The sequence below is a fragment of the Platalea leucorodia genome (genome assembly GCF_965183815.1).
Source record: "Platalea leucorodia genome assembly, chromosome: 7".
Classification (NCBI taxonomy): Eukaryota; Metazoa; Chordata; class Aves; order Pelecaniformes; family Threskiornithidae; genus Platalea; species Platalea leucorodia.
The window spans coordinates 12,166,268-12,182,859 of NC_138829.1; the positions used below are offsets into that span (position 1 = coordinate 12,166,268).

The 16,592-nt window shown below is 38.7% G+C and overlaps 1 protein-coding gene across 21 annotated transcripts in view; it reads right to left on the bottom strand.

The window, feature by feature from the left end:
• Positions 1-16,592, bottom strand: part of MARK3 (microtubule affinity regulating kinase 3) — a 65,274-nt gene that overhangs the window by 27,108 nt on the left and 21,574 nt on the right. For 18 of the 21 annotated variants that reach the window (XM_082318717.1, XM_082318714.1, XM_082318728.1 and 15 more), the window contains 6 exons: positions 10,838-10,886; positions 10,061-10,126; positions 7,461-7,531; positions 1,892-1,948; positions 643-879; positions 429-548 (listed from right to left, as the gene is read on the bottom strand). In XM_082318717.1, the coding sequence (XP_082174843.1) occupies positions 429-548; positions 643-879; positions 1,892-1,948; positions 7,461-7,531; positions 10,061-10,126; positions 10,838-10,886 (600 nt within the window). Of the gene's footprint in view, positions 1-428; positions 549-642; positions 880-1,891; positions 1,949-5,277; positions 5,340-7,460; positions 7,532-9,460; positions 9,501-10,060; positions 10,127-10,837; positions 10,887-16,592 lie in introns of those variants that run through there. The other 3 variants (XM_082318721.1, XM_082318724.1, XM_082318723.1) reach the window with 3 other exon arrangements.

A 16,592-nucleotide genomic window follows, 5' to 3' on the forward strand; every position in this document is an offset into this window, starting at 1 on the left:
TGGAAGTCCACGGAAGCCAGTACTGTTTTGGCCTTTCTCCTCCACGATGGTACAAAACACAGGCAAAAGGCAGCCACACCATAATCTAGCAGTCAATACTTCCAGTTCACATTTGAAAGTGTGGAAAAAGCCCTGGTGGATCACTCATTAATGCAGGAATCCACTATGTAACCATCAGGAAAAGTTATATGACATATCCAGTGCAGCCTCACATTAATTTTGAAAGTAACTGTGGGGTCAGGTGTCTTGTAACCCCAGCAAACAAAATCTTAAAAAAAAAAAGTCATATGCTTTACTCAACCAATCCCCCCCAAGCCACTCCAAATAAACTATTTAGGAATGGTATGACAATAATAAGTTACAGCTCAAAAATACAGTTTGCAAAATATTATGCCTAGGTTTCTGATGCACCTTATTTGTGCCATTACCTCTAGAGTGCCTCTCTTTGTTGGGTTTAGCACCAGGAAACGTTTGAGGAGGTTTTCACAGTCTGTGGACATGTAGAAAGGAATCCTGTATTTTCCCCTTAGCACTCTTTCTCTAAGTTCCTTGGTAACAGAAGAAAAACAGACAGTGAGTTGTAAGCAGCAAATCACTTAAAACATTAGGTAAACACACCCAATGTGTTCTACAAAAACGCACCTTTAAGTTCTGTCCATCGAAAGGAAGAGATCCACTCACAAGGGTATAAAGAATAACACCTAAACTCCAAACATCTACTTCAGGTCCATCATATTTCTTCCCTTGAAAGAGCTCTGGAGCAGCATATGGTGGGCTGCCACAAAAGGTGTCCAGTTTATTTCCAACTGTAAACTCATTGCTAAAACCAAAGTCAGCTATTTTAATGTTCATATCTGCATCTAGCAACAGATTTTCAGCCTGCAAGAGAAAGAATGGTTTGTAAGATGAACTTAAAATACTTGATTTAAAATGCTATTGTCTGTTTTACTCATTCTTAAAATGCAAAAAGCTGAAATATCTGTTAACATTCCCTTCCTTGCAAGGTCTTCAGGCATGTTTTAGTCTATCATTCACATATCCCCTATTTTAAAAATCTCTGTACAATGGCTTCAGACTATGGGAGCTGTTACACTACCTGAAAACTGTGTTATTACCAGCTGTTTTCTCCACAGAAACACATCCTGAGCTATTGTAACTTACATTTTTGATCTATTAAGATGAAACAAGATATAGTCTCACTATCCATACATTAAGTGTCATTCTTGTAAAAGTCTGGTAATACACATAACCTTAAACTTTTTTCAGGTGATTTTTTTTTTTTTTTTGGTGGTGGTGTTTGGGGGTTTTTTTGGGTGGTGTTTTTGTTGTTTGTTTTTGGTTGTGGTTTTTTTGTTTGTTTTGTTTGTTGGTTTTTTTTGTTTTTTTTTTTTTTTTTTACATTACAAAGCTATGACATGTTGAACAAGTTATGTAGCAACAATATTAATATAAAGGGCACAGTTTAAAGAAGGGATATACCATTTCATGCCAAGCTACAAAGAAGCCATACTTCAGTTTCATCATCACAACTGGTAATTCATTCTGTTCAAGACCAAAACTTGTCATATCTCTATCAAACCACCTTTTTTTTTTTTTTTCCCCAAAGACCTCTCAGCTAACACTGATGTGCATCAGATTTGAATCTGACTACAGGGTGAGAGGCTATCTTTCAGCAGCCAATAAATTTCTATATTTAAAAGCCTTACAAATTCTCTTCCTTTTATGTGAAATAGTTCTATATTGTAAATATTCCTCAAACCTTGCTATAAACACATGCAAAAAAATAAATAAATCAGAAAGCTTACTATACACTACATTTTATCGGCACAATAAAGATCACACAGGTACAGAAGCTGACACACACACACTTCGTACACTTTTTGCTACTCACCTTGAGATCTCTATGAACAATATGCTTTTGATGGCAATACTGCACTGCAGATACTATCTGGATAGAAAACAAGCCCAATTATATAAGTGGCATCTCAAAGAAACAGAAGTTTTAATCAAAAAGTTCAACATTTATTACTAAATCTGACATGTGCTTACCACTCAGAGCTACACAACCAACTACTACAGTGACCAGCATGTTTGGGGGAAAGCTGTTAAATAACTTAGGTGTTTGTTATTTGATCTATTTAGTTTCTACTATACTTGAAAGAGGATTTTGTTTTTCCTGTGTGGCTAATTATAGACCAGTAGAAGCAATGACTTTCAGAAAGGTTACTGAAGTATTTCCATTCCAATACTGTATAGAGCTATAAAAGCTTTCCCTCTAGACTGAAGTTTTCCAGCCCTTCTCCAAAGGCGATTTTTCATGCCGCAGCATGAAAAGGGTAAGAAATGGGCTTAGCTACTGCAGAAGCTACTGGGAAACAGCTTGTTTGTCAAAACTTACGCAGTGAGAAGCAACTGTGCATCTGACAGAGGCCTGCTGTCTAAGTGCATATGGTTTACTGTATATTGTATACTGTACAAGAGTAGCAAGCTCAATGGAAAAAACTCTTATGCCTCTCAAGTGTAACGGAATAATTTCTTCCATCATCATTTCCAAATATCATTAAGTTTTTCCTGCTTTATATAGCAAACTATATAAGCTATTTACACAGTACAGTGTCCTAGTATATTATTGCCTTAAAGTCATAAGCATTGCTGCAGAACTCTACGTGTATGGAAAAGCTGGATAAAGCCTTATTGTTACCTGATCACAAATGCAGTCAAATACATTTTATTGTCACACATACATGGTCAGAATTGAGGCAGATGTTATGACTCCTTAAAATAAGTGGAACTGCACATAAAACCGATTTAATGTAATAACTACGCTTAAATAAATGTATTTCCATTCTTTGTTCAAGATTAAGATTTCCAACACAGAAAGATGAGGTATCATTACTGTCACAAAAAATAACTCATCATCAGCCCAGCTTAGCGTAAGGATCCTCCTGTACTGGCAAGAAGCAATGGTTCTCATCCTCCGTATTTAGAGTAGGTGAAAGTAACTGACCTACCAGCCAATTTTGCATTCAAAACTTAAGCACCAATGTTACGATCTTTGTGCCCCTGTATTATTGAATCACGCAGGTGCAAAACGCCACCAAACGAAACCAAGCAGTCTATGAAAAGTTGAAATATTTCCATTCCCTACACTTTCATTCTGTTTTTGCTTGTTCCTTCATGCGTTGGCTCCTTCTTTCAGGCTCCAAGTTCAGCTTTTTACAGTTACTGAAAACTGCCAAAGTGCTCCCATGCCACCACTTGTACCATCCTTTTGGTCTTCCTTCCCTTCCTCTCCACTACCATTACTTCAGTGCCAGTGACAAGCTCGCTCTGCAGGTGCTTCCAAGGCTGACAAGCATGACAAACACCTCAAGCTTTATTCAGGACTGCAGAGACTATACCACTCGCTCCTAAACTTTTACTCTTACTATCTACGAGCAGAAGGTCTAGCAGATGATCAGTCAGTAGTTTCCTTTGGAGATGCTTTTGAACTACTTTGCATTGCAACAGGATAGCACAAAGACTGCAGAAGGGAGTCCAGTCTACATGGAGGGGGAATAATGCAACATGCGTGACATTAATAATTGAAAAACAGCAGTCAAAACTGAATGAAAAATAGCACAAAGCACGGCTGCACTGGATTGACTCCCTTGTCTTCCACCTTCCATCACTGTTTCCATTGACAGCCCCCTCACCCCCAACCTGCTTGAGTGTGAGAAATTTGCTGACGCTTGGCAGGTGGGGAGAAGAGGGGAAGAAACAGCAGACCTTTTTGCTAGAGGTAACAATTGGAGCACCGAAATACATTTCTTGGGAGGGATTTCAAAAATCTGTATAATCATAGGTTTTAAAGAACAAGTTAGAACAAGTTATCTCTAGGCAGACAAACCATTCTTCATAAGGACTAAATGACAAAAGGATAGATAAATGACCTCTCAAGGTCCCCTCCACACTGTCAAGAGTATTTTGTTTCTTAACTGGAACGTACAAGTAAGATGTAGTTTGTGGATTTTTTTATTTTCCAAGATCTGTCCTAACATCTACCAGCATTAAAAATCCTGAACTGCTTCTGCAAGGCAACAGTGGGAGGACTGAAGGAGGCCAGATCTAATGGGCTGCAGTAGAGGAAGAGAGGGCAGTAACACACATGAATTCTGGGAGACCCCCTGCCCTAAGTCTTGGCTTCCCATTTTTTGCATTAATTCTTATCCATATGGGCACATTTTTCTATGGAAAAAGGATGGTAAGATCGAACCAGAACTGCTTGAAAGCCTGTAACAGGGGAAGAAAAACGAGGTGACATTAAGAATGCAAAACGTTCTGGATTTGAATTTCTCACACATGGCTGCACAAAAGGAGCTTGAAATGGAGAACTGCAGAGCATGGCTGTATTTTTAGTGTTTGTACCCTCTCCTGTGTTCCTTGTCAAGCGTGACTGGAATAATGTGATCACTGTCTTTTACATTCTTTTTTTTCTGCTAAAAACCTTAAGTATGCATAACAAAATGGACAAAAAAATATTTTTTTAACAAGCAAAGAGGGGAGAATTACCAAATTCTGCTCTTTGCCTGCTATAGAGGAAGTACCTCCTCAGATAAAACACAAGTGTTTCATCCAGAAATCACATCTACTGAAAGAAGAAACATGATCTGAAAACAAGATATAATACAACCTATTGTAAGAACTAAGCTCGATACCATGGCACAACTGTTTCTTCAGTTTAAAGAGAGCCACCGTCTGCTAAACCAGTTAGTGAATTAAATAAAAAAAACCCCTATTATGTCATAAGTCCCTATCTAACATGAGAACAGCTGCACTGAATCAGATAAAAGGTCTACAGAGAGCATTCTCCCTCCAACAATGGCTAAAAGCTATATGAAGCTATTCTGGGACTACAGTAAGGTGAAATGAATAGTTTTATGACCTGCAAACCCAGCAAGATCTAGTTTCTTTTGACACTGTCCCACAGTCAGAGTCCTAGTATCTAATAAATGCCAAGCACTGATCAAAGTTTCCTGACTTCTGCCCTGCCTGCATGCTCTTCTCTCTAGCAAAGTGCAATATGCTCGTGCTATAGTTTCTCTCCTCGGGTTATTACTAGGGTTCTCTCTTTTTTTCCAGGCACTCATGCTTTTGAAGCTCTCGAGAACGTCTTTGAGATCAAGGTCCTCTAAAATTGGTTGAGCTCAGTAGCTGGGAAGTCAGCTGTTGAGGGAGGACAGAGCACAGCCGCCCGGGCCAGGAGACAAGACTTGTAAGAAGAAACTGAAAACATACTTCTGTGTATTTCAGTGGATTCAAGTGAGGCCATCTATGTATCTTTACAAACCGCATTTATTCTATCAAAGTACAAAAAAAAAAAAAGAAAAAAATCAAACAGAGTCTGAAGTACATAAAATCAACTCCTGATGGGTCAAATACCCAGCTCAGCAGGTAACTATTAAATTCCTTCCCTTCACATTTGATTTTGAAAAATGAAGTTACATATATCCTGTACTACCCACATTATTGCATAAAATTAAGCACTAAGTGTACCTGTAAAACATGTTTGACCTGTTTCCACAAGTTTTCACTTAAAGGTGAGTCGAATTGTTAGAAAAAAATTGGTAATTGTTGAACAAACGTGCAATTTCAATGGAGTTACTGCAAGATCTTTTTCCACACAACTCCTGATAAAAGAAACCGAGGACAAAGAGCAGAGAACCATAGCAGCAGAAGTTTTCAACATTCATATCTGAGAGAGAAGAGCAAATCCTCTCAAGTTACTTTGAAGCTCTTCAAGTGACATTACAAAGAGCAAGACAACAGTCTGGGATTTAGAAGAGACGGCTAAAGTGGGAATGACTGCTCCACAACCCATCACATCTACTCCAACACAGCACAGAAACACATACCAGAAACCCTCCATCACAAAGGAAAGTTTTCTACCTGCCGGAATATGAAAGGGAGGGAAGCAGCTTTAAAAAGACATGCAAGATTTTGTTGACGAGGAAAGAAAAATTTCCTTACTATCAAGCTGTATAGCTCCAGTAATCACAAATCACTTCTGGGGATATGAAGTCTGCAGCTGCTTGTTTTGGTTGGTTGGTTTTTGGTGTTGCGTGGGGTTTTTTGGTTTTGGTTTTTTTTGTTTGTTTGTTTGGTTTTTTTTTTGCAAAAGATGAAAGAGGGTAAATACAAGATTAAAAGAGATGACAGAAAACAAAGGAATGAAGATTTCACAGAAATGCTTTTGTTGCCTCCTTAGGTTAAATACATTTCTATTTTTATTTACTTTCATTGCTACTTTTGAGCTTATTGTTTATATTGTTTACACACAATTCTTACTATATGAGGCAGAGGGAGCAAAACAGTTGTGGCACAGTTTCCTAGTTCCCAAATTGTTCCTTTCGGTCAGGCTACCCACACTAGGGAAGTGTAAATGTTTTCTTTACAAGGCATTTTGTGAAAGTCATGAATCAATTTCCTGGAAGTCTCATATATTATATCAAATTTCTTCTACTTTTGTATGGCTACACTTAAGAATTGAAGCTATCGGGGCCTCCCCTTCCAACAGTGTCATGTCGTTGCCACAATTCACCAGTTTAAAACCCCTACATATCATTCAATAAAACACTCTTGTCCCTATTCATTATTTTAAAGTGTCATTAAGCAGGAGCATAATTTTGACATTTATTACTTTTCCCAACATTATCTAGTTTATCCAAGTGACCAAAGGGATGGAAATAACATAGGCATTTACAAATTTCTGCACAAGAGCTGAAATCAGAGTGTATCAGACCAGTCGGATCTGCAAATGAAACTCTAGATGCTACAAGAACAGAGATTTGGATTTTAATTAGTTATGCAAAAATATCTGGTTATGTTCAATACTGCTTTACTGTAGAATGGAAAAGCTTTTTACAGATCAATGAAATTCCAACATCTTTGCAGGGCTAGTTTATCCATCATAAAGAAAGCTAAACTAACAAGCCTAGAAATTACTTTTCCATGACTTTTTAGAATAACTATTAAACTGCACCTTTTCATGTAATCAGATGGATGTGAACGGATGCCTGTTACAGGCACTGCCTTGCATTTTGAAACTGGCCTGTTTGTAGCCTGTTACATTTGAATAACTTCCAAAAGGTTACAGACCAGCTGAACTAAGGATATGTGAAACAACCCAGAGGAAATGAATTTTGGGACGGAATATGCTTCCAAATCAAGCAGTCACTGTGTTCTGGCACTCCTGGACACCCTGACACACAGCACTAAGGAAACTAGCACCACTGAATGGACCACTAACCCCTTCGAAGTACTACTGTAACCCAAGTTCTCTCTCACTCGGGGCTACAAGTCCACAACATGCTGAACACTGCTAGAAGTCAAACGCAAAGGACAGCCGTTTTACTCATTTCAGCATTAAAAAGGGGGGGGGGGAAGAGGGGGAAGCTGATGTATAGTAATGTTATACATACCTGTCTAAATTTAGCTCTAGCCTCCTTTTCCTTCATTCTTCCATGTGCAACCAGATAGTCAAACACTTCCCCTACAATTCAATGATGATACATTAATGCCAGTTTCAGAATCTAGAGATTCCTTTCTAGCTGTTGCCCACAGCAGCTTCACTGGAATGATTGTACTTCAAGTTTATGATTACAGGTTAGCTCAAGAGAACAAGGCACAACTGCTATGCAATTTACTACACCGTCACCTCTTATACAAGAAAATAAGAAGACTTAATGAATGACTGGATATAGAAAAAAAAAAATCCTTCTCATTATTTATGATAGAAACTGAGCAGCATATTTCTGTTTTGTAAATAAAGATGACACGTACCCCTTCACAGACTTTCTCACAACTGTTTCTTTTGCCCCACAAAAAAAAAGCTTCATATATGAGAACATCTGACAATATTTGTAAATATTGTCATACCAGCACTAGAATTTTTCTTTGTGCATAGGTATAAACATGTTCTAACCAAAATCAGAAAACTTAGCTTTAACCTAGGCTTGGATGAGGTACCCACAAGGAAGGTGACAATAATGAGCACAGCAGGACACACTGACATAATCCATCACACAACTATCAGATTTGTAAGATACATTGAGAAGGATTACTCCTGAACAAGCTCAATGTTGTATGGTTGTGGATAACTAAAAGAGATTACTAAAGCAGTACTAAAGATCTGTTGGGTTTTGGGTTTTTTCCCCTTTAATCGATGCAGTCATTTTATAGCACGTCAATACAGACTACAACATTTGAGCTTTAGGTACAGCCAACTGGCCCATGAAACACTGACATGTTTGTGAGAGCATGGGAGATTTTCTTTACTAAAAACCAAGTCACATACGTAAGAACTTCTACAAACACAGACTAGTACACAGTTCTAAAAATTCTTTGCTAACATGCAAAATTAATAAAAACTTTACAAGGGGATCAAATATCTAAATATTCTCTACTGAGCAAGAAAACACTGTTTTGTAGATAGCCACTTCACAAGGGAAGAGCTGAGTAACTTCACATTTATTTTTGAAAAGAAGCAACTCCACCAAATTTGAATAAAAACCCCAGAGTCATACAGCAGGGAAAGCAACAACTGAGCAATCTGAGGGAACGTCAGGATTTTCTACAAAATAGCCTTACTTCCCTCTGGAGTATATTATTTAATACTCAACCTGGATAACTCTCTCAGCGGTATTTCACAGCTGTTTCTTCAAAACCTTGAAGGAACAAACCTGAACGCTTCTTCACAATTCAGGGAAAATGACACCAGAGAAAGAATTATCCCCAATTTATGCAAAGTGTTGCAGTTGTAGCAATAGTTTCTGTCATCCTGCAGCCAGAGAGTTCATATGCATCATGCGTGACCAGTATCTTGATAGAGAGGAAATATGGGAAATTGATGCCTGCCACTGAGATTACCAGCAATTCCTGTCTTACACAAGACAGCATGTGCAAAGGGCACTGCTCACGGCCTTTTAGATCAGCGCAGTATGCATCTCTCCATTAACCTAAGAAAGATCCTCACTGCTTTAGAGAACCACTGGCCCTTCTACCTCCTAGAAGCTAATCACTAGATGGCAACAGGACTTCACTTTTAAGTCTAGTACCATCAAACAGCACAAAGATGCCTCCACAAACACCTGTAGTAGCCAATATTTTAATGGTATTTTACCAACTTTGTTTCTGTTTAGAAAAATCTTGGCTGAGCGTTTAGGGAGCTGCTAGAAGAAAACATAGGCAGGTAGAGAAACATTACCTGATTTACAGTAACTCGTTAAACTTCACATAATCTAAAGTCAGAGTCAGAATTTAACGCTGATTTTCTCTGAAAATAAGTCTCTCTATCTCCCTCCCAAAACTAAAGAAAAGCCTCAACTATTTGAGATTCCCAGCTGCTGATGCTAAAAGGTCACACTGACAAACTGAGTGCTATTAGGTTTTAGCCAGAAAGGAGTAACTTAAGACCAAATACCTTAATTCTAGCTCTCGTGAAAATATCTGACATTGCATGATGTGTGCTTTTTTTCCCTCCCCCTTTGCAATCAGGAATAAATGTTTAAGTTCCTCCTAAAACGGCATAAGGCTAAGCCTACCAATTCTTGACAGTAGAAGGTCTGTGATTAAGATATGTCAAATGTCATCAACATCTAAAAAACAGAAGTTGCAGTACTCGTGCTTTTGAAAGCAACAGTTAAAAAACATAGAAATTTTTCATCTGAACAGGTTTCTACCAAATATCTTATACAAAATAGGGCCCCAGAGGTAGGGAGCTGAATACAATAAATTAAGAAGGTTGGCACTTGTTAGACAGGAACAAATAGAATTAGTTAGAACGTTAGAATAAAGATTCCGGTTAAATTTGAGTTGTGAAAAAAAAAAAGCAAATGTTACTAAGTTGCAGTAAGTTCAGAAGCTGGTTTTAAAAGTTATTATTAATTATATTGCCCAAAGAAGTCCCAGAGAATATTAAAGATTTTGCTTAAGATTTTACACTACCATTTAAAAAAAAATAAGTGCTTTCTCCCACTTGGCAATTTGTTTACATGCGTCATCGCAGCAGAGAGGTACTTACCCCCACTTGCATATTCCATTATTAAATAGAGAGTTTTTTCAGTTTCAATGACTTCAAATAGCTTCACTAGAAAAGAAAGCCAGTATTAATCAGTTAACTAGTTGCAGAAGTATTATGTTAACCCCACAGAGAATTCTGTCAGAAAAAAAACACCCAACCTAATTGCTTGCTGCTTGACAGTATCAGACTATTACTCTAAAGAAGCTTTTTCTGTCTAATGTTCTTAAATGGAAAAATAGTGTAACACATTTGGTCAATTCACACAGAACAACATCTTCTCAAGAAACAATACTTTGCTTCTGTTACATGGGAAAACCAACTAAATTAAGCACAACGTCCACAGATTTGAGCATCAGCAATAGCCATTTTTATGCACTGAACTGGCATACATGGTGACAAATGAGTTATCAGTCAGTTTGCTGACAGTCCCATAACAATGCTACATCATTTAAATGTACAATCCTGAACAATTTCTTGACCACTTCTTGGTTTTAGTATATACTTATTCTCAATGAGAGCCTGAATTCAGTCAAAATCAGTATTATACTCAAAAGGAGCAAAACTACCAGTTAGCTATGCAAATAACAGTTTTCTGCAAAAGGACCAAAACTTTTTTTATAAAAGACACAGCTCTGAAAAAGTATTTATTACTGCTACTTTACAGTAAATTGACACCCTAGTGCAAAATCATCTTTTAAACTCATACCATAACAATTTTAACAGTGAAAAAGCTGAAGTTTCTCCAGAGTTGAAAATTATGCGAAAGAAACAAGGTACCTATATTTGGATGATTTAAGATCTTCATTATTCTTACTTCTCTGAAGAGCTGAAATAAACAAAAAACATGAAATAAGTTAATGAAATAGGTCACACCCATTCTTCCTAAAGCCTGATCATTTTGATATACTTATTTAAACACAAAGGGCAAAAATTACTATTAGCATTTCAATGAAGTTCATGAAATAAGCACTTATTGGAGGGAAGAATTAAGTGCCTGCTTCTTTTAACACCCCTCCCCAAACAAATCAACCCTCAAAAACCTGAAAACACCCACTAAGCGCTCCAGATCGCTCAGGAGAGAAGTGATCTTAGCTCTGAGGTTTGCAGACCTTTGGGGTCAGAGACCATTATGAACCCATGCAGCTTCTTGCTGGCCAGTACATCTCACACCACCTTTCACCCTCTTCACAGAAAATACTGTTTCCGAACTTTCGTGAACCCCCACCAGAGCACCTTTTGAAGACCACTGCAGTATGTTACCGGTATGAATTCATCACTCTTCAGTACTCTGTTAAAGCCATGGAATTACTGTACTACCACAGGAACTCACAGCTGAAAAGTCAGCTGCTTATATCGCACAAAAAGCATGTTATCCAACTACACCAGCAAGGAGCAAGTTTTAAGGAGAGATGGGGAGGCAAGGCTCCCCCTCGGCCCTTCAGAAGCATTCCTGCAAGGCGACTGAGGCACAGTAGCATCTAGTCCTGGGTTTGTCACCGCAGCTCCACTGACTCTCACTGCCAGACATCCAGCCTCCAAGCCTGCTCGGCCAGTACAACACGCTGAACATCCCTGCCAAAATTAATAGGGCAGAACACAAGCGGTGTTTTCCTGACCCAACGATCCCCAGCAAACAGAAGAAACACCATTACTTCAGGGGTACAGCCTCAAAGGGATCAGCCTGCTCCCACCCTCTTCACCATCCACCTTCCCATGCAATAGGATTGTACCGCTTCCCTTTACGCAAGCATTGGTGTTAACCCGGACTGACGCACAAGCTCCGGGAATGAATTTAACAGAAAACTCTCATAAAACACACAACTCCCCCAAACAAAAACACTCCATCTCTAAGTTTTCTGTTGCAGCTCCTTTGGCCACCCCAGCACATCAGTTTTGGCAAGATGGGTGGTGAGGGAGTACAACTGCCCATATCAAGCTTCACGTTAGATCGGCGGTGCTGCATCCAGAGACCACGTACTGACTGTAAGGATCTTGCCCCCCTCCCAACACCAATACCCATGGGAAGAGGGTCTTGCTTGAGTAGTTATTTCCAAACAGTTCAACTTTGCCTGTCACAGAGTGAACTTTGTCCTCCTGCAACTGGACGATAATAGAGAAACAACATGTAACAAGCCATAATTGAAAGCAAAGTCTGTTACTGATCAGCTGTTAATTATCTTCACCTCTGAAAACTCTCTTCTGCAAAAGACAATTATAAGATGCACATAAATTCCTGGAGGTATGTAAAAGACATGAAGATGTGGTGCTTAGGGACATGGTTTAGCGGTAGACTCGGCAGTGCGAGGTTAATGGTTAGACTCAATGATCTTAAAGGTCTTTTCCAACCTAAACGATTCTATGATTCTATTCTGACAAACCTGTAAGTGTAATACTAAAAATGCCACAGGTGTTGTTACTGCAATATAAAACATTGCTTTTAATGAAGTTGGCTAATAGCAGATGAAGTAAAAGTAGTACCACTTCTTCTCCCAGAAAAGATGCAAGATAAAAAGTGATTACAAAAAACACTGAAGTGCAAATACTACCATATTTGGAAAACCCAAAGAATTATCTTTTTAGTAGGTACACTATATGGCAGTCAAGTGCATAGCTGCTCTCCCTCTGCAGCCCCCCCCACGCCAGCCCAAGACTCCAGAGGGCTGACATTCTTAAGCCTCGATTATTTTGTAACAGCATGCTTCAAAAAGCGGGAGTAATCAAGTGGTTTTATTATAAACCAAACACCAACTTTGACAGCAATACCAGTAACGTAACAGATCATTCTGAACTTAATGTAAAGAGACTGCAGCAGAATGAAAGTCCACAGCTCCACAGGAATGCAGACATAGGAGAAAATAAAGAGTTTTGTAAATAAGAGATAACAGCATTGTTATTAACAGTAAGGAAGCAAAAAGTGCCGCTGCAAGATTTTCCTCAGGTCAGATTTCAGATTAAGTGAGGTCATTTAATATGTCTACACGTATTACTAATGACTCAAAAACCTGTAGGTGTACTTACTCAATAAAAGCAAAAAAAAAAAAGTGAAACATAGGAAACAAACAGAAAATGACAGAGTCAACAAAACAAAACCCTTGTGCCTTTGTGTCTTTTAATAAATGTGGGGGGTGGGGGGTGGGATTTAAATACATAAATAGGAAAAAAAAAAAAATCACAATTTGGACACCAGCTCTTCTAACCATTCTCTGCTTTCTGATGTTTCTGTAAAGGCTAAGATCTGGGGAGCAATCCTCATTGCACTGCCCAACAGACCTTCCTCCCCATGCTACAGCCACAGCTGTGAATGGCACACTACCTGAACGCAGAGCAAAACCAGTTTTCCAAATGCTTTTAAATCTTATTATCATTATCCACGTCTATGCCTGACACTTCGCTAGATGACAAGCTGCTTAAATGCAATCAGGATTGATTGATCAAGTAAATTTTTGGCCACGCAACATAGAGTTTCAAAAACTACGCATGCATGCTTTCTTTTTCCCCCAGAGAGGTAAGTAAATTGCTTTTTTTTTTTTTTTTTAAACTATGTTATTACTGGAGCTTTTCCATATATAATTAGACAAGACTACTTCACCATCTCTCTCTGATCATCAGAAACTTAAAAGCAGTTGAATCTATAGCTATTTTTTTCTTGTTTTTCATTTAGTTCAGCTGAACTGGTGCACAATATATTCTGAATACTCCATTAATACTTTTAATCACAGCTTATATAACTGAAAGCCTCTGGTCAGCTTTTAAAGTTTTGAAGACAGTTTGCTTAATTTGCTCTTAATTGATTGTTGTTATGTACCACCCCCGATACTCAGACAAAGCCTATTGGGTCAGACTCTCACCAAGGGCAACTCCACTGCTGCACAGACGAAGACCTTGGCCGCTATTCAGCCGTTAGCCTATTTATCATCACCTCACCCACCTAAATATAAAAAAAAACCCACACGTTCACAGGATTAAGTATGGAAATATACGCAAAGTCATAATTGGTGCCACCAAGCAAGTCAACCAAGGGCAATACAGAATATGACAGTAAGAATGAGGCTAAAATTCAGAGTTATCATCATGTAAATGAATATTTTCATTACTCTAACCTTCTTTTTTTTTTCAGTAAAGTATGCTGACTTGGCTAGAGCTAGCTACTTCCTCCATGGTACACTGTACACTTGATGGTCTAATGTTATAAAGCCAGGCTCATACCACATTTTGGGCTGCTCTAAATATATCATTGGTCCACAAGACGACTACTCTGTATTACTAACCCAAATGAAGCATGTCAAAAAGTAGCTTCTACATATGAGCCATTTGTTGAAGTGGGTGACTAGAAACAAGCTTTTTAAAAAAAGACTATTTTTGTCTCAGAGGAAATTCGAAATAAAAATACTTGGGAATAGGATACAAACACCACCAAATTCTTTATTAGAATTTTTGTTAGATAAATGCACTTCAGATTGTGCTCCTCCCCTAGTCGGTTTAAATGTTGTTTGGCATTTTGACACAGATAGCAGCTTCCGCAGATATATCTGCAAATACTTGACATTGTATTCTTCTATCAGAAATAGAATATAATACATAGTACAACATAAAACATCATGCAACTTTCACACAGTATGCTGAAAAAAAGGTTTCCTAGATTTCATTCCCCCAAAATATTATGTGCATCAACTTCTAGCAAATGAAGCGGTAATTATCATCACACAGTAAAATTAATTGCAAACAGCGAGGTATGATAAAAGCCCACACATCTGAGGTTCTCTGCCACAGGAATGCAGAAGGTATAACATCAGAAGATGTAATGTGAAGGTTCCAGTACAGCAAATAATCTTCTTAGTTTTAGGAACTTGTCCTAATGAGAACATAAAGGCAGACAACTGAAAACAGTGCTTATCAGTTTAATTTCTAATACCGATTAAAAACTACTCCCAACTTGTTGAACAGCTCATTTTCCGTCAACAGGAGCTCTACAAAAGTTTCTAGGCAAAGACAAACATCCTCAGTCTGCCAAACAAATGGCTTTCAGCTTTGTTGTGGTCTGGTCCTTTGACTGCGAGCCATATTAGATACGGGGAAAGAATTACATTTAATTAATGCTGCTAGCTGACAAACCGAGCAAAAAAATCCTAACAAACCAGCAATGGAAGCACAGCCACACACTAAGTAATAATCTTGAATCAATTTTACTTGAATTTTATTATGCTGACACATCCGAAACAACAAGGGAGTGGGGGGGGAAAAGAAGGACCCATCTTTTAAGCCAGCTCTCTTTGAACACACCGAAAGACAGATTAGAAGTGTTCCTGCATTAGCTATTGCAAGAGTTTCAGTTAAAAAATAAATATACATATTATAAATTAAAAAATACTAAAAAAGTTTGCTAAAAAGCAAGTCAGTACGTTGGTTGGATACAGAGCACCGACATATCCTGGCCTCCTTCCCCCCAGAGTGGGAGGCTTTTCACGAGATGTTGGCCCAGGCCAGCTCAAGCTTTACCTGTGTGTTAGGCTCCTCCGGCTCACTGCTCACTGAAATATGCCCTATACATAATTAGGAGCCTCAAGCAGGAAGCCGCTACACAATACAAGTTTGCCTCAAACAAACCACAACTTGAAAACAGAAAAAATACTTGTTATAAACAGAAAAGCCTGAGCATTTTAAATTCTCATCCTTTTCTTGCAGTTTTTAAAATACCGATTGACACATGGTCCATGTTAAAATTGATGTTTAAGAACTCTAAAAAGCTTTAACAAAGAAATGGCCCGAACAAGTGGCAAGACATCTGCACATAATGAACAAAAATATTTGGCTGAGGAGCCAAGTTCTAAAAAAGGAAAATGAGAAGTGATTTAGTGCTATTACATGGGCTTGGTAAAAAAAACCTTGCATATAATGGCATTGCTAATTCAAAAGGAAAAAAAACAAGGTGGCTTTTTTTTTTTTGTCTAGGAGGAAGTGAACTGCTGTAGCATCAGCACTTGTTTCCAGCGAGACCGATATTCACTGGAACTGGGTACACAAGTACATTTGCGGAGAACAGTGATTATGACTAACACTGCCAGCATGGGAAAAAAGCTCTACGAATTCCCTGTTCCTTCAAAGCAGGGAAGTACCGCTTACAGTTTCCTCTTCGCTAAGCAAGAGCAGCACAGTAGTAATTAGGTCCTAAAACAACAGCTAAGAGTAGCTGCATGTGGCTACCACAGACTTCCCCAGCAGCAGGCAAGAGACCCGACTCTTCGAAGAGCCGCGCTGCTGAGTACTGAGCAGTCAGGACCGCAGGCGCCCAGAGCTCGCTGCCAGGGCATACCGGGAGCTACTGCTCCAGAAGGCAAAGCAGCTCCTTAACAAGGTCAGCTTCTTTCTGGCAGCTGAAGTACCGGCGTGGAAGACGTAATACAAAGAAATCAGAACCGGCAGCCTTAATCACCATTTGTTTCCCCACCTAAGGCTGACTAGGGTATGCAGCTACACCACAGCTGAGACACTATATACCACACCCTCTTCTCGGCACAGCCCTGCCCTCCCCACC